Source organism: Aquila chrysaetos, chromosome 1 (assembly GCF_900496995.4).
Source record: "Aquila chrysaetos chrysaetos chromosome 1, bAquChr1.4, whole genome shotgun sequence".
NCBI classification, from domain to species: Eukaryota; Metazoa; Chordata; class Aves; order Accipitriformes; family Accipitridae; genus Aquila; species Aquila chrysaetos.
Genome location: NC_044004.1, coordinates 48862624 through 48877378, shown reverse-complemented (window position 1 = coordinate 48877378; position 14755 = coordinate 48862624). Strand labels below are relative to the sequence as shown.

The following is a 14755-nucleotide window of genomic DNA, read 5'->3' as shown; positions in this document are numbered from 1 at the left end:
TGTCAGTTCCCATTTGGAAACTAGTGAGTACAGATGATGTGGCAGAGAGGTCCAGGTGTCCGGCTAGAGCCAGAGACTTGATGAAAACACCTGCCTGCCCATGCATTTCAGAAGGCGCAGCAGTTCTGCTCCACTTCCCAGAAATACGGGGGTGGGCAAGGGGAGGTGTAGTCACTGGGAGCCACTGGGGATGGCAGGTACTGAGATTTGCACCTGATCATCTCCGGAAATGTTTCTGACTTTCATCCACACTTTCTAGGAAAAATAACCACAATTTAGTGCACGCTCGTAGGCCTAAAACATGGTTTCCATTATGATCAATTAGTAAGAATAATGCCATAGCATAAAATCAAAGTCTCAGAAAGTATGCTTTAAGTGGCCTCCAATAAGATACAATAGACATCAAAAATCTCCCAGGAAACATAAATGTTTTTCAACATGGCATTTCAACAACAGAGTTTTAGAAACTGCGGGATAACTTGTGTCCCATAACCGCAGGGTTCTGGAAATATAACACATGTTCTGGTCTAACTGCCAAATATTGGCTTGGGTCCTCCCTTCAGACAAACATTTCTGGAAATTAAAAGCAGCCTTTCAAAAAGTGTGTTTCAACTATCAGGTCTTTTCCCCCTCCTCAGATACAGGCACAAATGGAGATTGAAATTTTTAAAAAGGTAATTATTGATTAGTTCCATGAAAATTTAAACCTTACATCTTTAACTGCAAGTTACAAACCTAAGAGGTTTGGGGTTTGGTTTTTCAATGGAAAGAGAACACAAAAACAGCCTGGTATCAGAGCAAAATCATTACAAGACTGCAGCACTGCCAAAATTATTGCTAAAGACATTCACTTCAAAGACAGCTAAAAAAAGAAAAGAAGAAACAAATTCCAGGATATGGAGTTTTACTTTAATAGTAACAAAAGGGAGCAAACAAACAAATAAACAAGAGAGGCCAAATATATGGGGGTTTGCCTTTCTTCTTTCTTTTTAAAACCAGAATGAAACGCTCTCTTAAATCCTTTAAAAATTATACAAATGTAAATCTAGAGAAAAAGAATTGTCTGAATTGTGACTTTGTTTTCAAATTAAACTTCTGGGGAAAATAATTACTATTACTAGTGATGGCAGCACATACTGTTTTAAAATATGTTACATTGAGAAGAAGTTCTGTGCTCTGGGAAAGCAGGTCACATTTGTACTGGAGTTTCACCAAACCAAATTTCACCCCTTTGCTCCTACAGCGTCATGCATACAGTGCTCTCTCCCCCTCAGAAACCCACAGACACACATTAAATTAGTTGGAATTTTCAAAATCCAGAGAACCTGAAAACCCCCCAAAGAACAAGTCATGGCTGATTTCACTGCGGCTTATGTTCCTAAGCTCCCTGTACGCTTGTGCAACAAAAGCTCTTTTGAAAAGAGCCTCCCAGTTCCCCACTGCCTCACAACTTCTGCAGACATCAATTGGCACAATGTTGTTGTATAGTATTACCATATAGTAGCATTTTACACTTACTTTGCACAGGTTTATAGATCTACACAAAGCAGAAGGCAGGAAGGAATTACCAAGTTCGGTCATTTTTAAAATCCAGCATTACTGAATCTTGTGCTCCGAGTTAAACAGCCAATCTTCAACTTGAGCAATTTTTGCTCCATCCTATTTTTGCACTCTGAGCTGGAGACTGGATCCTGACAGGGCTCTAAACACCGACTGACCCTTGGTAATAACAGTGCTAAAAAGCTACCACAGAACCGCACTAGAGTAACTACAAGTGTAAGCACAGCATGCCCCAAGAAATCTGAAGTGCTTTCAGTGATTTGATTTCTCAAAATGCTGTAAAATCAAATTCTATTCAATGTCTTCATGAGCAAGAGTAACAGTACAGCACACAAAACACTCAAAACAGGAACCAGCCTGTTGAAAACTGAGCAAGCAGTGAGTTGGTACATTCAGGTTACTGCTCCCCTTCCCCCAAACATAAATGCAAATTTTAAGGTTTAAATTCTGTGTTGGCACATTCTTGAGATTAACATATTTTCTAATAGTACACCAAAAAAACCTATCTATACAGCATGCACTTACGGTACAATGGACAGCATAAGCATTAACAAAGGGACAATCCTTGTCTGAAAGAGCTTATTCTCCTCCATTTGGGCGCATCTTAAGACAACTGAAAATCTCTTCAGAAGAGACCGATGGACATGCTTTATTGAGTCCATGCCTGTGTAAGTGCACATCAATCCTACAGAAATGTCATTAAGCATCATAGTGATAAAAGTACCAAACTGATATGTATCTATAAATTACCTAATTAATAAAAATGTCGGACATTTCTTACATAATCAAACTGGATAAATGTCCAAGGCAATAGCCTATCAAAAGATTAATTAGGCATGCCCAAGTAAAAATAATTAAGTGCCTATATATCTAGGGAGAATGTTTAATATGTAACCCCATTTGTGTACTGAAGCAGAGATAAAGATATCAATGTATCTGTGACTGGTAACAGTCTATGAGAAAACATAGTTGCCTACAAACCATAGGTCTGTTATCAAGGCAGCCACACCACAGAGGGACACTTGGGAGAAAAGGCTTTGGTAAATCATTACTCTGGTATGTCTGGCCATGAGTTCAGAATTCAAAGCAACTACAAAACATAGCAGGGAAAACTGCATGTGTAGTATAAAACTGTATTTATTGGGGTTTTACACATTTGAAAACCAAAGGTCATGTAGAAGGTAATGTACCAGAGGCTGAGTGCAGTCGTCTCCAGCAGTTTCTCTGACCGGTAAGACACATCCAGTCCTTGGACACTGCATTAAACCATATGTGTGTGTTTATAACTGTTAAAAAAAAAAAAACAGGGCATACACAAGTTGTTTGTCTTGCACATGTTTAGTCAGACATTAGTTAAATAACTGCCCTTCCTGTTACCCCTTTCCCGGCACCAGATGTAGGCACAAGCCAGTGGAAGTGGAGCAGACATAAGCATGACAACCTAATTCTCTGCATGAGGGAAGTAGCTGGGGATGGGGAGAGGGAAGGGGAGACCAAAACACTTTACACAAGGTCAGTGCAGGAGATGGAGTCATCTGTCAAGGCTGGAAGTTAGTACATTTGCTTTTATTACAGCAAACGTTGGTACTGCAACAGTTTTACGCTTAAAGCAGTGCAGCCTCTAAGCACAAGTAAATAGGCATGACAGTATCCTGATTTTTATTTTAAGTCATATCCAGCAGGAAACTGAGCTAGTAAAGTCTGGCATAAATGCAATGCTTGTTTTCATTTAGTCCAAAGGAGAGGAAGAGACAGAACCTTGAGCTGTGTCTCTAGTGCTGCAATTTCAGTTAGGGAACAAAAACACACTTCTAAACAAAGCAAACAAAGCACTATTTCAAAGTCCATAGATTTGATCCATCTAGAGCCACCCATGTATCAATGGGAAGCTTGTGGAAGCAAGGAAATAGGCACGAAAAAGGGCTGCAACATAAGCATCGTCCCTTAAAACATGTTCTGCTAACTGTCAGATGCTACCATGAAGAGTGAGGCTTTGGGTTGTACTGTCAAGTTTATGCACACAAAGAAAGCCTAGTTAAAACTTTCTTTACACTACTTGATTTAAAGGGACTGTGTGAGGAATAGGAATTGACTTCATACACAGCACAATTGCATCAGTAATCCACCTACTTTGGTACATAGTACCTGCATCTACCCTGAAAACTCTAACCAAGTAATTATCAAGAGGAATCAGCAGAGATTTTACATCCAAGCATAGCCGGCCAGCGCACAGGTCCTTACAAACATCCCTTCTGCATTACAGTGCATTACCAGTTACTGTAAATGCTGACAGTTACTACATTTGGTCATGTATGTGTTAGATAGGATACAACTGTTTAATCTGCTGCACATTTATATATATATATAAAATTATATATACAAATTTTTATAGGAAAGCAGTTCAGTACAAAAAGGTGAGAAGTATCTGCACATTTTCTGTTGCAATGCTAGATACACCACCACTGGACATGTTCTCCAGGCATGACGTAAATCCCTTGCAATTCAACATTCACCAGAGAAGAATGATTTCACCTAAGTGCCAATGAAATTAAAAAGCTCCTGATTTTGTACAGCCTCTTATAGAGGAGTCTCAAAGAGCTTAGAACTGATTGAATGAACTGTGATTTATAAGTAGTACTTTAAAAATCCATTACTCCTCCTAAAAGAAATGCCTTTTTACACAGATTAGTAAACTTTCTTTGTAGACTGAGATCAAGGATACTATTTTCTATCAAATTCTATAAAATGTGAACTTTCTTCTACTGTATCACCTTCGTAAATAAGGCTTAATTTTATATTTTCCCCGGTGGCACATTTCAGCATTCAGCTTTCAAGAGTAGCTGCTAGCCAAATGCTAATTTTTTTTTTTCAGCTAACACAAATGAGTACTGGAAATGAGATGGAGAGGTGATATAACAGGTGTGTGAAGTCATGAGTGGTCGGGAAAGATCATTCTCTCTGTCTCCAGGTTCAAAGCAAAGGGGCAATTCCTCATGGGGCGGATAGCTGATCGGCACAGCCCTTGCCACAGTACACTGTGGCTGGTGATACCTGGGAAAAGCTGAGGGGTAGAGTACGTTTCTCAGAAAAAAATCCATTGGAGGTTACAAATACATCGAAACTCTATCTTGCTTGGGATTTCCCTGAGCTGAAAATGGTTGAATACCAAGAATCCATGAGGGAAAGATTCATGTACGTTGGCCTGTTCTTACACTCATCCAGGGTGCACACTTTTAGCGTCGATGAGAAAAAGGATATGGGGCTAGATGGGATATTGGTCCGATACAATACATACACAGGCTCTTACAGGTAGCACCTGTGCCAAGTGAGCTATGAGATATTCTTCCCCAAGTGTTTTGCTCGCTGATACCTGTGCCTCCATACTGTTGACATCCGCAGCGGGATTTGGATAATCAGCTGGACAGAGCGCCCCACTCTTCACTACAACAGTGTTCGTATTACTTACCATTTTACACTGAATGTGGAGCAGGGATTGCTCAAACTGTCTTTAATGCACTGCAGAACAAGTTTCTCCAAGCTACCTACACACACATTGAAGCCCATAAAGCTTGTGACTAGGTTCTAAATCAAACTCATGCGTTTTAAGAGAGAAATGCAGACTCTGTAAATCATTGATGTTTTTTCAGCATGCAATTAGAAGTTTGTTTTCAAGAATGAATTGAGCAGCAAAGTAAAATAAAAAGGCTCATTCTGCAGTGTGTCAATCTGTCTGCACACTAAGCTGGAACTTAAGAGATTCCTAACTCATCTATTTCCCAATGCTTTAAAACCTTCCAGGAAAGACTAAGCCTTCTGCTGACCTAGCAATTTATGAAAATCTATACGGATGATAAACTGACATTAATATTTGATAAATGAACAGACAGGCCATATCCAGCCATTTACAGCTTATTAATAATTTGCTCGAGTGTATTATAAGACAACTGCTGAAGTCAGCTTTTTGTATAAAGGTGAACACCAGCAAAAACGCATTTCTGCACTGGAATGCCTTCCACCTAAAAAAGTAGTTCACAATCGTTACTCCAGGAGGTCAGTGTCTATGAATGAACATTTGCTAGACACTTAACTGAATGTTTATTCGTTATGCTGCATAAAACCGTACAAACTTAGCAGCCAAAGGTATTCAAGGACTCTTATGTTTGCCACTGGTGCTCCGAGTAGTCTTTTAGCTAATATTTTAATACAGTGATCTCTGCAATATAAAGCACATGATTAAGACTATTTAATATCATTACTCCTCTTCCACTACCCCAAAGCTAGGGATACATCTAAATTCTCTAACAACAATACCTTTATCACGCATGCCTCTTTTCTCATCATGGCTATAGACTAAGTCTGCAGACAATTTCAGACTTAGCCACGCACAAGCCTTCAAACTTTCCCTCTTCCCAGACCCAGCTTGCTGATGTCAATTAAAAGACTTCCCTGAGAACTGGGAAAAAAGGTCATTTCTGCAGTGATTTTGAAAATGTTTTTGTTCTCAATCTTTCATGTAATTTTTAGTTCTCAAATAAAAGCCAAATGTTTCCATGTCAATGTTTTTGATGTTTCAATGTTTCGTATGTTGTTTAAGTGGTGGGTTTAGCTAGCAAACAGCTGTAGATTCAGTACATGGGTGAGGGGGAATTACCTCCAGAGATCTGTTTTTTGCAGGTGTTGGACACTGAAAATTTAACACTTGCCACATTTAAGAGTAACTACAAACTAAGAGCAGCAAAAGTCAAAGGCTTCCACCTCCCATTTCTCACATTCTTGCATTTTCAGGATCAGAGCTTCTTACACCTACAAAGCATCCATTTGGTGTTGGATGCTGGCACTAAAAGGACTGCATCAAGGAACAGACTCTCACTCTTATGAACATTTAAATTATTAAATCAAACAGTTTTCCTATTGTTATAAAGCTAGAAGGGCACCATAATTAGAATTCTTAAGCAAAAGAATATGTAGAAATCCTATTCATTTAAAATTACTTTAAAATAATAATTAAAATAATATATTTTGTTTTCTCTTTTTTTTTCATTTTTCTCCCTTCACGCAATCAGCATAGATTCAAAGAGACATTTATTAATCTCTGAGCCCAGACCATCCAAATACTTCTAAAGCTACATATTAATAGATTACAAGGAGTTGTGCATAACCATGAAAAGAGCTTTTATAGCTACAAAGCTATTATAATCTACTGAGAATCTACTGAATGGCTTCTGGAGCGCAAAGGGGTATTTGTTGTGAATTTAGAAAGAAGTAATTGCTACAGAATCATATACCTAACAGATAAATGATGACATGTTAATTGCTTTCAGACTCAGTAAAATAATAATAAGAATTGGGATGAACAAAAAAATAGTTTTGCATTATAGTTACAGGTCAGATGATAAATTTATTTGCTGTAACTGTAGTTCAGTCTGGGGTTTGGTCTTCCTGTTGTCACTTGTATTAGTTATAAAATACACTAGCATTCTAAGTCAACAAACAAAACCTGTCTTTTCTGCAACTGACTTCTTTAAATCAGATGCAGTGAAATTAGACCTGGAAAGCCCAAGAAGACAACAGAGGAATGCATGGCCTGATGTCTTCTACCTTCTTTTTGTCTCACCTCTAACTAGGATGAGCTGGATTTTATAGCTCTTTATAACTTATGTGAACCTAGTTTGCTGGCTTAATTTCTGGTTTCAGTGATTGCAGTATGGATTCAGAACCAAAACCGTCAGAGAAAGGACTGTCCTTTTAGCTCCTTGTTTCAACATTCAGGGAAAGAAAAGGAAGAAAAATGCAGTCTGCAGCAAATGCTGCTAACTGCTCAGTGGCTCAATGACAGATTACAGTCTCTAATTCTCCATCCCTCACAGAAGGGATGTATGTCCTCCAACCCTTTTTGTCCCCTTAGTTTTCTTTTTTCTTTTGCAGAAGATAGAAAAAAATTAAGAAAAGATACATGTTGAAATGTCTTTTTTAGAACCTCTCATACTGCAAGTACCTCTTGGAAACGTGTATTTCAAGTAAGAATGAACAATTTCTCTCAAATATACTACACACTTAAAAAAAAACCTCAAAACCCATGCATCCTTCTTACATATGTTATACTTAAAATATTATCTTCTAAAAAAAAAACAGGTTAATTATTCCATAATTTCTGATATACCTAGCTTAGCTCTGAGCTTTAAACAAAATCTTTCTTTGCTGTCATTGCATTTACAAACTCCCCACAATCTCAGCGTCAGAACGTCTGTTATTTTTAATGAAAGGAACTGAGGAGCTCTAACCAGTGAGTTAAAACAGCCTCCTTAATGGACCAGAAAAGTGCAAGTTGTCATAACAGTGGAATGCATACAGGTCTTTATCATTTGACAGATAACATATGTTTTTTCTCTTCCTCTGCTCTGTTAGAGATGACTCTAAAGCCAATAAACATGTAATTTCTAATAAACCATAAAAGAAAATAAATTTAGTAAGAAACTACTGACATGACTGTCACTAATTCATGACAATTAATGTTCTCTTTGAGATGCAATTACAGGTACATAACTCATTATACTTTTCATAAGAATGCATGTGCAGTGTAAAGTGAATGACATTTATGCCACAGAGTACCTTACAAGCTACAGCGTACCCTGGCAGTGGAAGCAAGTTTAAACTACAAGCCCCAAACATATACAGAATGTACTATGCTGTATAACACAAAATAAACACCTTTATTAAGTTCAAAACACAAGTTCAGCTGAGAGCTGCCATGGTCACCAAACCTCTTTCTAACTGTAAGCTCTGCACAGCCCAATAAAGGAGAAACAAGCTTTTATGCAGGAGTCCCTGGAGGATACACAACAGAATGTAAACATCAAGGTAAAAGGTACAACACAAGGAAAACTGGTGCCAACCTGATGTACTGAATTATTTCCCTTTAGATCCAGTTTTAGCCTGCTCCGAGAGAGAGAGAGAGAGAGAGAGAGAGAGAGAAATACAATACATTGCCACTTCAGCTAGAAGACTGAAAATCCTGACAAACCTGGCAACACAATAATTTGGAGACACATTGTACTGAAGAGAACTGTAACAATGAGTATTGAGAATCGCTACAATCACCTAAAAAAGCCTGAAAATAAAATTTGTAATCAGAATTAAACCTATGTTAGCAAGGCAAGTCTATGGCAAAGCTTTATTCCTTAATTCATTCATAGGATTAAGAGAACCGCTCAGAAGAGAGACACTCTGTCATATTCCTCACTCTTAGGTGCACAGAGGTACAATCAACACAGAGGTATACATCATCAGATGCTAAATTCACCTAAAATTGCCATGCTGACACCAAGGAGTGGGGAAATAGGACATAATCATCACCATCACTCAACAGTCCACAGGCATTTGTAATCACATTGGTCCTTAAGAGTGGGATGAAAGGTACAGGAAGAAAAACAGGAGAAAGCTCAAGGTGGTCTCACTCATTCCTCCATCTTACCACCTTTCTAGGTCATGCTGAAGATCCTCAGGAAACAGATTCATATTATGCTGAAAGGTCATCATAACAATTGAATAAGAAACGTCATCCATAAGGCCAGTGACCACTAAAAAATAATATACAGTACCTCCACAGGAAGGAACAGGGATGCTGATACATCTGCAAAAATCAAAGCATTACTAAAACATCTGCTGACATCACATCACACAAAGAGTGCTTCTGCTGCTTCCACTTTTGTTACTGCAAATTGCCTTGGCCTACAATTTCTCTCCAACTGTGTTCACCTTTTCTTCCCTGTGCCTGTATCTTTTTTTGTTTTGCTTGTTTTTAATCATCCCACCAGTAAAGCTTAAATTTTAACAAAGGTGTGTCTATAACAACCAGTAATAAACCAGAAGTTCGTTATCCGAAAACGGACAAAAATGTGATAAATGCTGTTAACATCTTCAAAAATCTACTTATGTGTTTCACTGCATACCTTTGCTTTACTTTCTAATGTCCAATAACCCATTACTTTCCCATTGATTTTCCCCTTTCCTCATTTAGACTTTCTCCCATTTGTCTGCTCAGATTTCTGATCTCTAGCTGTGTTATTTTCAACAGTGATGCAATCATTACATTGCCACATTTCTTTCTTGTATTAGCTGATGCAAACAAATTCCACTTACATTTTTCAGGATGCGTATTCTCCCTTACTGGTCAATCTGCACTGGAAGGCAGAGCCTTTTGGCAACACAGAAAAGCCCATACATATGCCTGGAATAAAGAAGTGTTTCCAGAAGTGGCTGAAAACTATGTCTTCTAAGTCACAGTTAATTATTCTAACTAATGAATTCCTACAGAGTAGGAGAAACAGGTAAAAGACAGACTTATATGCAAGGCAACCCACTTCATAAATCTAGCCCGCATTACAGGCTAGATTTGTGGAGAGTAGGGGAGAATAAAGATAACCTAAATAATAATCACAGCAGGAGTAAAAGATTTCCCCAAAGGAAAGAAATCTCCTCTTATCAACATGCAGTCAAGAACACAAGGGAATAAATTGCCCAGTATTTAGTGGCTGGGCAGAGTTACAACAAAGCACTAGGGCAGAAAGCTCTAGACACACGATCCATAAAGCGACGCTTTGTCACCAGTTGGTCCCCAAGCAAAGGTTACTAATGAACAAGACTTCAGTGATGCACTACTGCAAGAGCCCCTCTGCTTGCAGGGGGGAAAGACTGGAAGGTTTAGAAGACTTCCAGCTACTGTGATTGCTATCCGAACGTAAAACAGAGCACAAATGTTTATCACAAATGTGTGATAAACAACCATAGTCCTCTTCTGCTGACCCCCAGATTGTGGAGCAGAGGAAGCTAGGTGACATAAGTAGCCTCCTTTGGTGTCTTGGTTCATTTCCAGGAGCAGCAATAACATAGTCCATGGTTACCTCCTTTTCATGCTACTTTTTAAGTTCAAGAGCCCAGTTAGAGACAAGACTCATACCATAGACTCTGAAAAACTGCTTGGCCAAAACAAAAACTGTTTTCTTTATTCTTATCACTAGCTGCAACTCCTGGAGCAACATAAATGAAGTCACCTGCTTCATGATAGCTTTTCCTGCTCACAATGGTTGAGTAGAAGGAAAATGGGGGAAAAGGTATGAGGATAATTTTAAGAGGTGGGTATCCTTGAATCTTAATAGGTAGGTATGTTTAAAGCTTAAGCCTACTATACAGTGCAGTATGAAACTTGGACATCGCTATGGTGATCCAGGATTAACCTGCAAGTAGAAACACCAGCTTCCTTCCCTGGCAGTCCATGGGATGCTCATCTGCTATTCCTCCTACACACATCTCTTGTGCCTCATTCACCTTTGGCTTTAATATCACAGGTTTGATCAGTCAGCCACCAGGACCTAACTGTTTCTTTCTACTCTCTAAACAGGATTATGGCAGCACGGTGACGCTTTCAAAATTCAGTACACCGCAGATGGTATCCACAGTATGTGACACCTTTGACCTGCCAGAAAAGCTGCACTTTTGGTATATCAAAACCTACAAAAAAAAAAAAAAAAAAAAAAAAAAAAAACCATAACAAAACTAAAACCACAATGGTGGGTTATTTTCTTTAAAACGATTCAGGAATGCTTCCATCTGATTAAATCAAAAGCAAAAAATGGCTATTCACGTGCTCCAGCCACGGTCGCAGGCAGTGGCAGTGCAGCCCGGCGGATTCTCTCCCGTTGCCTTTCAGCACCACGGACGCCGGCGACGCCCCCCACCACTCCCGCTCCCGCGGGGGCCGGGGCTGCCGTAAGGCCCCTCGCTCCTCCCCCGGAGAAGGTGAACTTCTAAAATTACGTTATTAACTTTCTCCTGGGCTCTCCTGGGGCCACCGGTGCAGGATATCCTTCCCCACCGCCCCTCGGGGGTGGAGGAAAAATAAATGGCAGTGATGGGATTTTCTTTTCAGTTTGGGATACGAAAGGAAAAGCTCCATGAGCTCAACCTTCCCAAACTTTTTATAGATTGATTTTTATTAGAGCTGTGCAAATTGTGTACTTTTTGAGCTCAGCGCACAATTAAAAAAAAAAGAGAGGAAAATTTTTTTTTGTTGAAACAAATGATTGTTCGACCCAAAACACCACCAATGACTCCCGATTTAAAAGAATAAATAAATTAGGTAGGCCACCCGGAAATAAAGACAGAATGATTTTTCTTCAAAAGAAACTGAGAAAACACACTGCAACTCTCCCTAGGTCTCCTCTTTAAGCATGGTTTTTCCCCAAATTCATGCAAGTGTCTGCGCAAACTCTGAGACATTTGTACCTCCACCCAGGACCAACTGCTGTGAATTTTCTACTGGTGGACAGTAGACTTGGCTCAGTTCAAAGGTGTAAATCCTGAAATGTCCTTCCAAGCTAAAAGCAAAAAGGGCTATGTGGCAACTCCCGGTCGGGCAAAGCCTCCGTTCGACCTCACTTGCAAAGAATAAGGGGGGTTTTTGATGGACAAGTCGAACGTTTTTTCTATTCTCATTAATCAGTTTCTGCGAAGGCCGAGTGAACGGATTCTCTCCGTTAGCGGAGAGCTCTGGCAATATTACAAAGCCCCAGAAGCGCTTTTTGACTGCAGGTGCCTCTGCGTTACATTGTCTGGCCACCTCTCTGCTTTAGTGCGGGTCACACTCACACACACCCCCCCGCCCAAGAGATGGGTCTCACTGATTTTACTCGGACGACCACCTCCAGTCCTCAGAAGTATCCCAGGCAGTTCAACCCCCTGCGGGACTTAAGGAGAGCCGCTACTTGGTTCTCCCCGAAGAGCCGAGCTTCTGCGCTCATCACCCCCGCCGCAGGTTTAGGGGGGTAAGGAACGCTGTTTTGAAGGGCACTCGCGAGGACCGCGGTACCACGTACGAAGGCACCGATCAACCGAGCTCCGCCGACCGCGCTCCAGCGTCCCATCCAAGCGCCAGCTAGCAGCGGCAACGTCGGCAAGGGCCGTACTTCGGGGCCGAGGAGCCGAAACGCGGCCCTGCTCCCGGCCGAAGGCCCGGCCGGGCCGGGCCCCGGCCGCCGGGCAGCGGCCGAGCCGGCGGGCCCGCAGCGGCCGCGGCGAGGCGGAGGCTCACCTGGAGGAGGCAGCGGCCGGGCGCGGCGTGCTCGGGCAGGCGGCCGCGGTAGACCTGCCGCTCGAAGCGGGGCTCGTTGTCGTTGGCGTCCTCGACGCGGACGCTGAGGCGGCAGGCGGCGGCGCGCGGCGGGCGCCCGCCGTCCCGCGCCACCACGCGCAGCTCCAGCGCCGCCTGCCGCTCCCGGTCCAGGCGGGCGCGGGTGCTGACGGCGCCGCTCCGCGCGTCGATGCGCAGCAGGGCCAGGGCGGCCGGCTCGCCTTCCAGCGCGTACCGCACCTCGGCGTTGGGCGAGCCCGGCTCGTCGGCGTCGGAGGCGCTGAGGCGGAGCACGGCGGTGCCGGGGGAGGCGGCCTCGGAGACGGCGGCGCGGTAGTGGGGCTGCGGGAAGGCGGGCGCCTCGTCGTTGAGGTCGGCGACGCGCAGCAGCAGCGGCTCCTCGGCGGAGAGCGGCGGCGCGCCGCCGTCCGTGGCCACCAGCCGCAGCTCGTAGAGGTCGCGGCTCTCGCGGTCCAGCGGCCCCGCCACGCAGAGGAAGAAGACGCCGGCGGCGCCGGCCGGCCGCAGCGCGAAGGCGCCGTCGCCGCCCAGCAGGGCCAGTGCGATCCCGCCGCCGCCGCCGCCGCCGCCGCCGCCCTCCGCGGCGCCCTCCTCCGCGCCCTCGTCGGCGTCCGAGACGGAGACGCGGGCCACGTAGTCGCCGGGCCGCGCCCCCTCGGAGACCCGCGGGCCGCCGCTCTCGGTGAGGTAGAGCAGGCGGATGGCGGGGCGGTTGTCGTTCACGTCCAGCACGGCCACGGAGACGAGGGCGCTGGAGACCTCGGGCTGGGCGCCGCCGTCCCGCGCCTCCACGACCAGGCGGTGCAGGGCCCGCGCCTCGCGGTCCAGCCGGCGGCGGAGGCGCAGCACGCCGCTGCGCTCCTCCACCGCGAAGTAGCCGTCGGGGTCGCTCTGCCGGCGGTTGATGGCGTAGCGCACCTCGCCGTTGGCGCCCAGGTCCGGGTCGGTGGCCCGCAGGCGGCAGACGGCGGTGCCCGGCGGCGCGTCCTCCCGCAGCCGCGCCCGGTACTCGCCGCGGCTGAAGGCGGGCGCGTTGTCGTTCTCGTCCAGCACCCGCACCGACACCCGCAGGCGGCCGCGGCGGCGCGGGCTGCCGCCGTCCCACGCCTCCACCAGCAGCCGGTGCGCCTCCGCCCGCTCGCGGTCCAGCCGCCGCAGCAGCACCAGCTCCAGCGGCTCCGGCCGCCCGTAGCGCAGCTGGAAGAGCGGCGGCTCCCCCGCCGCGCCGCCCTCCTCCAGCAGCGCGTAGCCCTGCGTCCCGAAGCGGCCGGCGTCGGGGTCACGGGCGGCCGGCAGACGGAAGGCGGTGCCGGGCGGGCTCAGCTCGGAGACGTTGAGCTGCAGGCAGTCCCGCGGGAAGCGCGGCGGGTGGTCGTTCACGTCGGTGACCGCGATCTCCACCTGCACCACCTCGCCGCGCAGCGTGGCCGCCGCGAAGCTGTAGCGCGCCCGCCGCTCCCGGTCCAGCCGCCGCGCCGTGCGGATGATGCCCGTCTCCGCCTGGACGTGGAAGTCCGCCAGCACCGCCGACTCGCCGCTCCCCTCCGACAGCAGGAAGCCCCCCGGCGGCCCCGCGCCCGCCGGCAGCCCCGCGCGGATGTCCCCCACCAGCGTCTCGGCCGGCAGCCCCTCGTCCACCGCCAGGCTGAGGTTGTACACCGCCGCCGCGCCGCCGCCGCCGCCCGCCGCGCTCAGCCACAGCGGCACCAGCAGCGCCAGCGCCCGCCCCGTCGGGGGACCGCCGCCTCGCCCGCCCCGCCACCTGCCGCCCCGCAGCCGCCGCGCCATCCTCCGCCGCTAAGCCGGCATCGCGGGCAGCCTGCGCCGCGCCGCTCCCCGCCGCCGCCGCCGCCGCCGCCGCCGGGCAGGTGGCTTCGCCCCGCCGCCGCGGGAGGAAATCCTGCCCGCCGCCGCCGGTGCCGGGAAGGACAAGCCTGTGCGAGGGGGCGGGGAGGGCGGCTCCCCGCCGCCGCCGCCGCCCCGCGCAGCCCCCGCCCCGCCGGGCCCCGCCGCCCCCCGCAGCGCTGCCGTGCCGCCCACCCTGCGCCC

The 14755-nt window shown here is 46.1% G+C and overlaps 1 protein-coding gene across 1 annotated transcript in view; it reads right to left on the bottom strand.

Annotated features, from left to right (window-relative positions):
* DCHS2 (dachsous cadherin-related 2) overlaps positions 1-14494 on the bottom strand; it is a 121368-nt gene extending 106874 nt beyond the window's left edge. The window contains exon 1 of the mRNA XM_030022948.2: positions 12647-14494. Within this exon, the coding sequence (XP_029878808.1) occupies positions 12647-14494 (1848 nt within the window). The remainder of the gene's footprint in view (positions 1-12646) is intronic.
* Between the last annotated feature and the right edge of the window lie 261 nt (positions 14495-14755).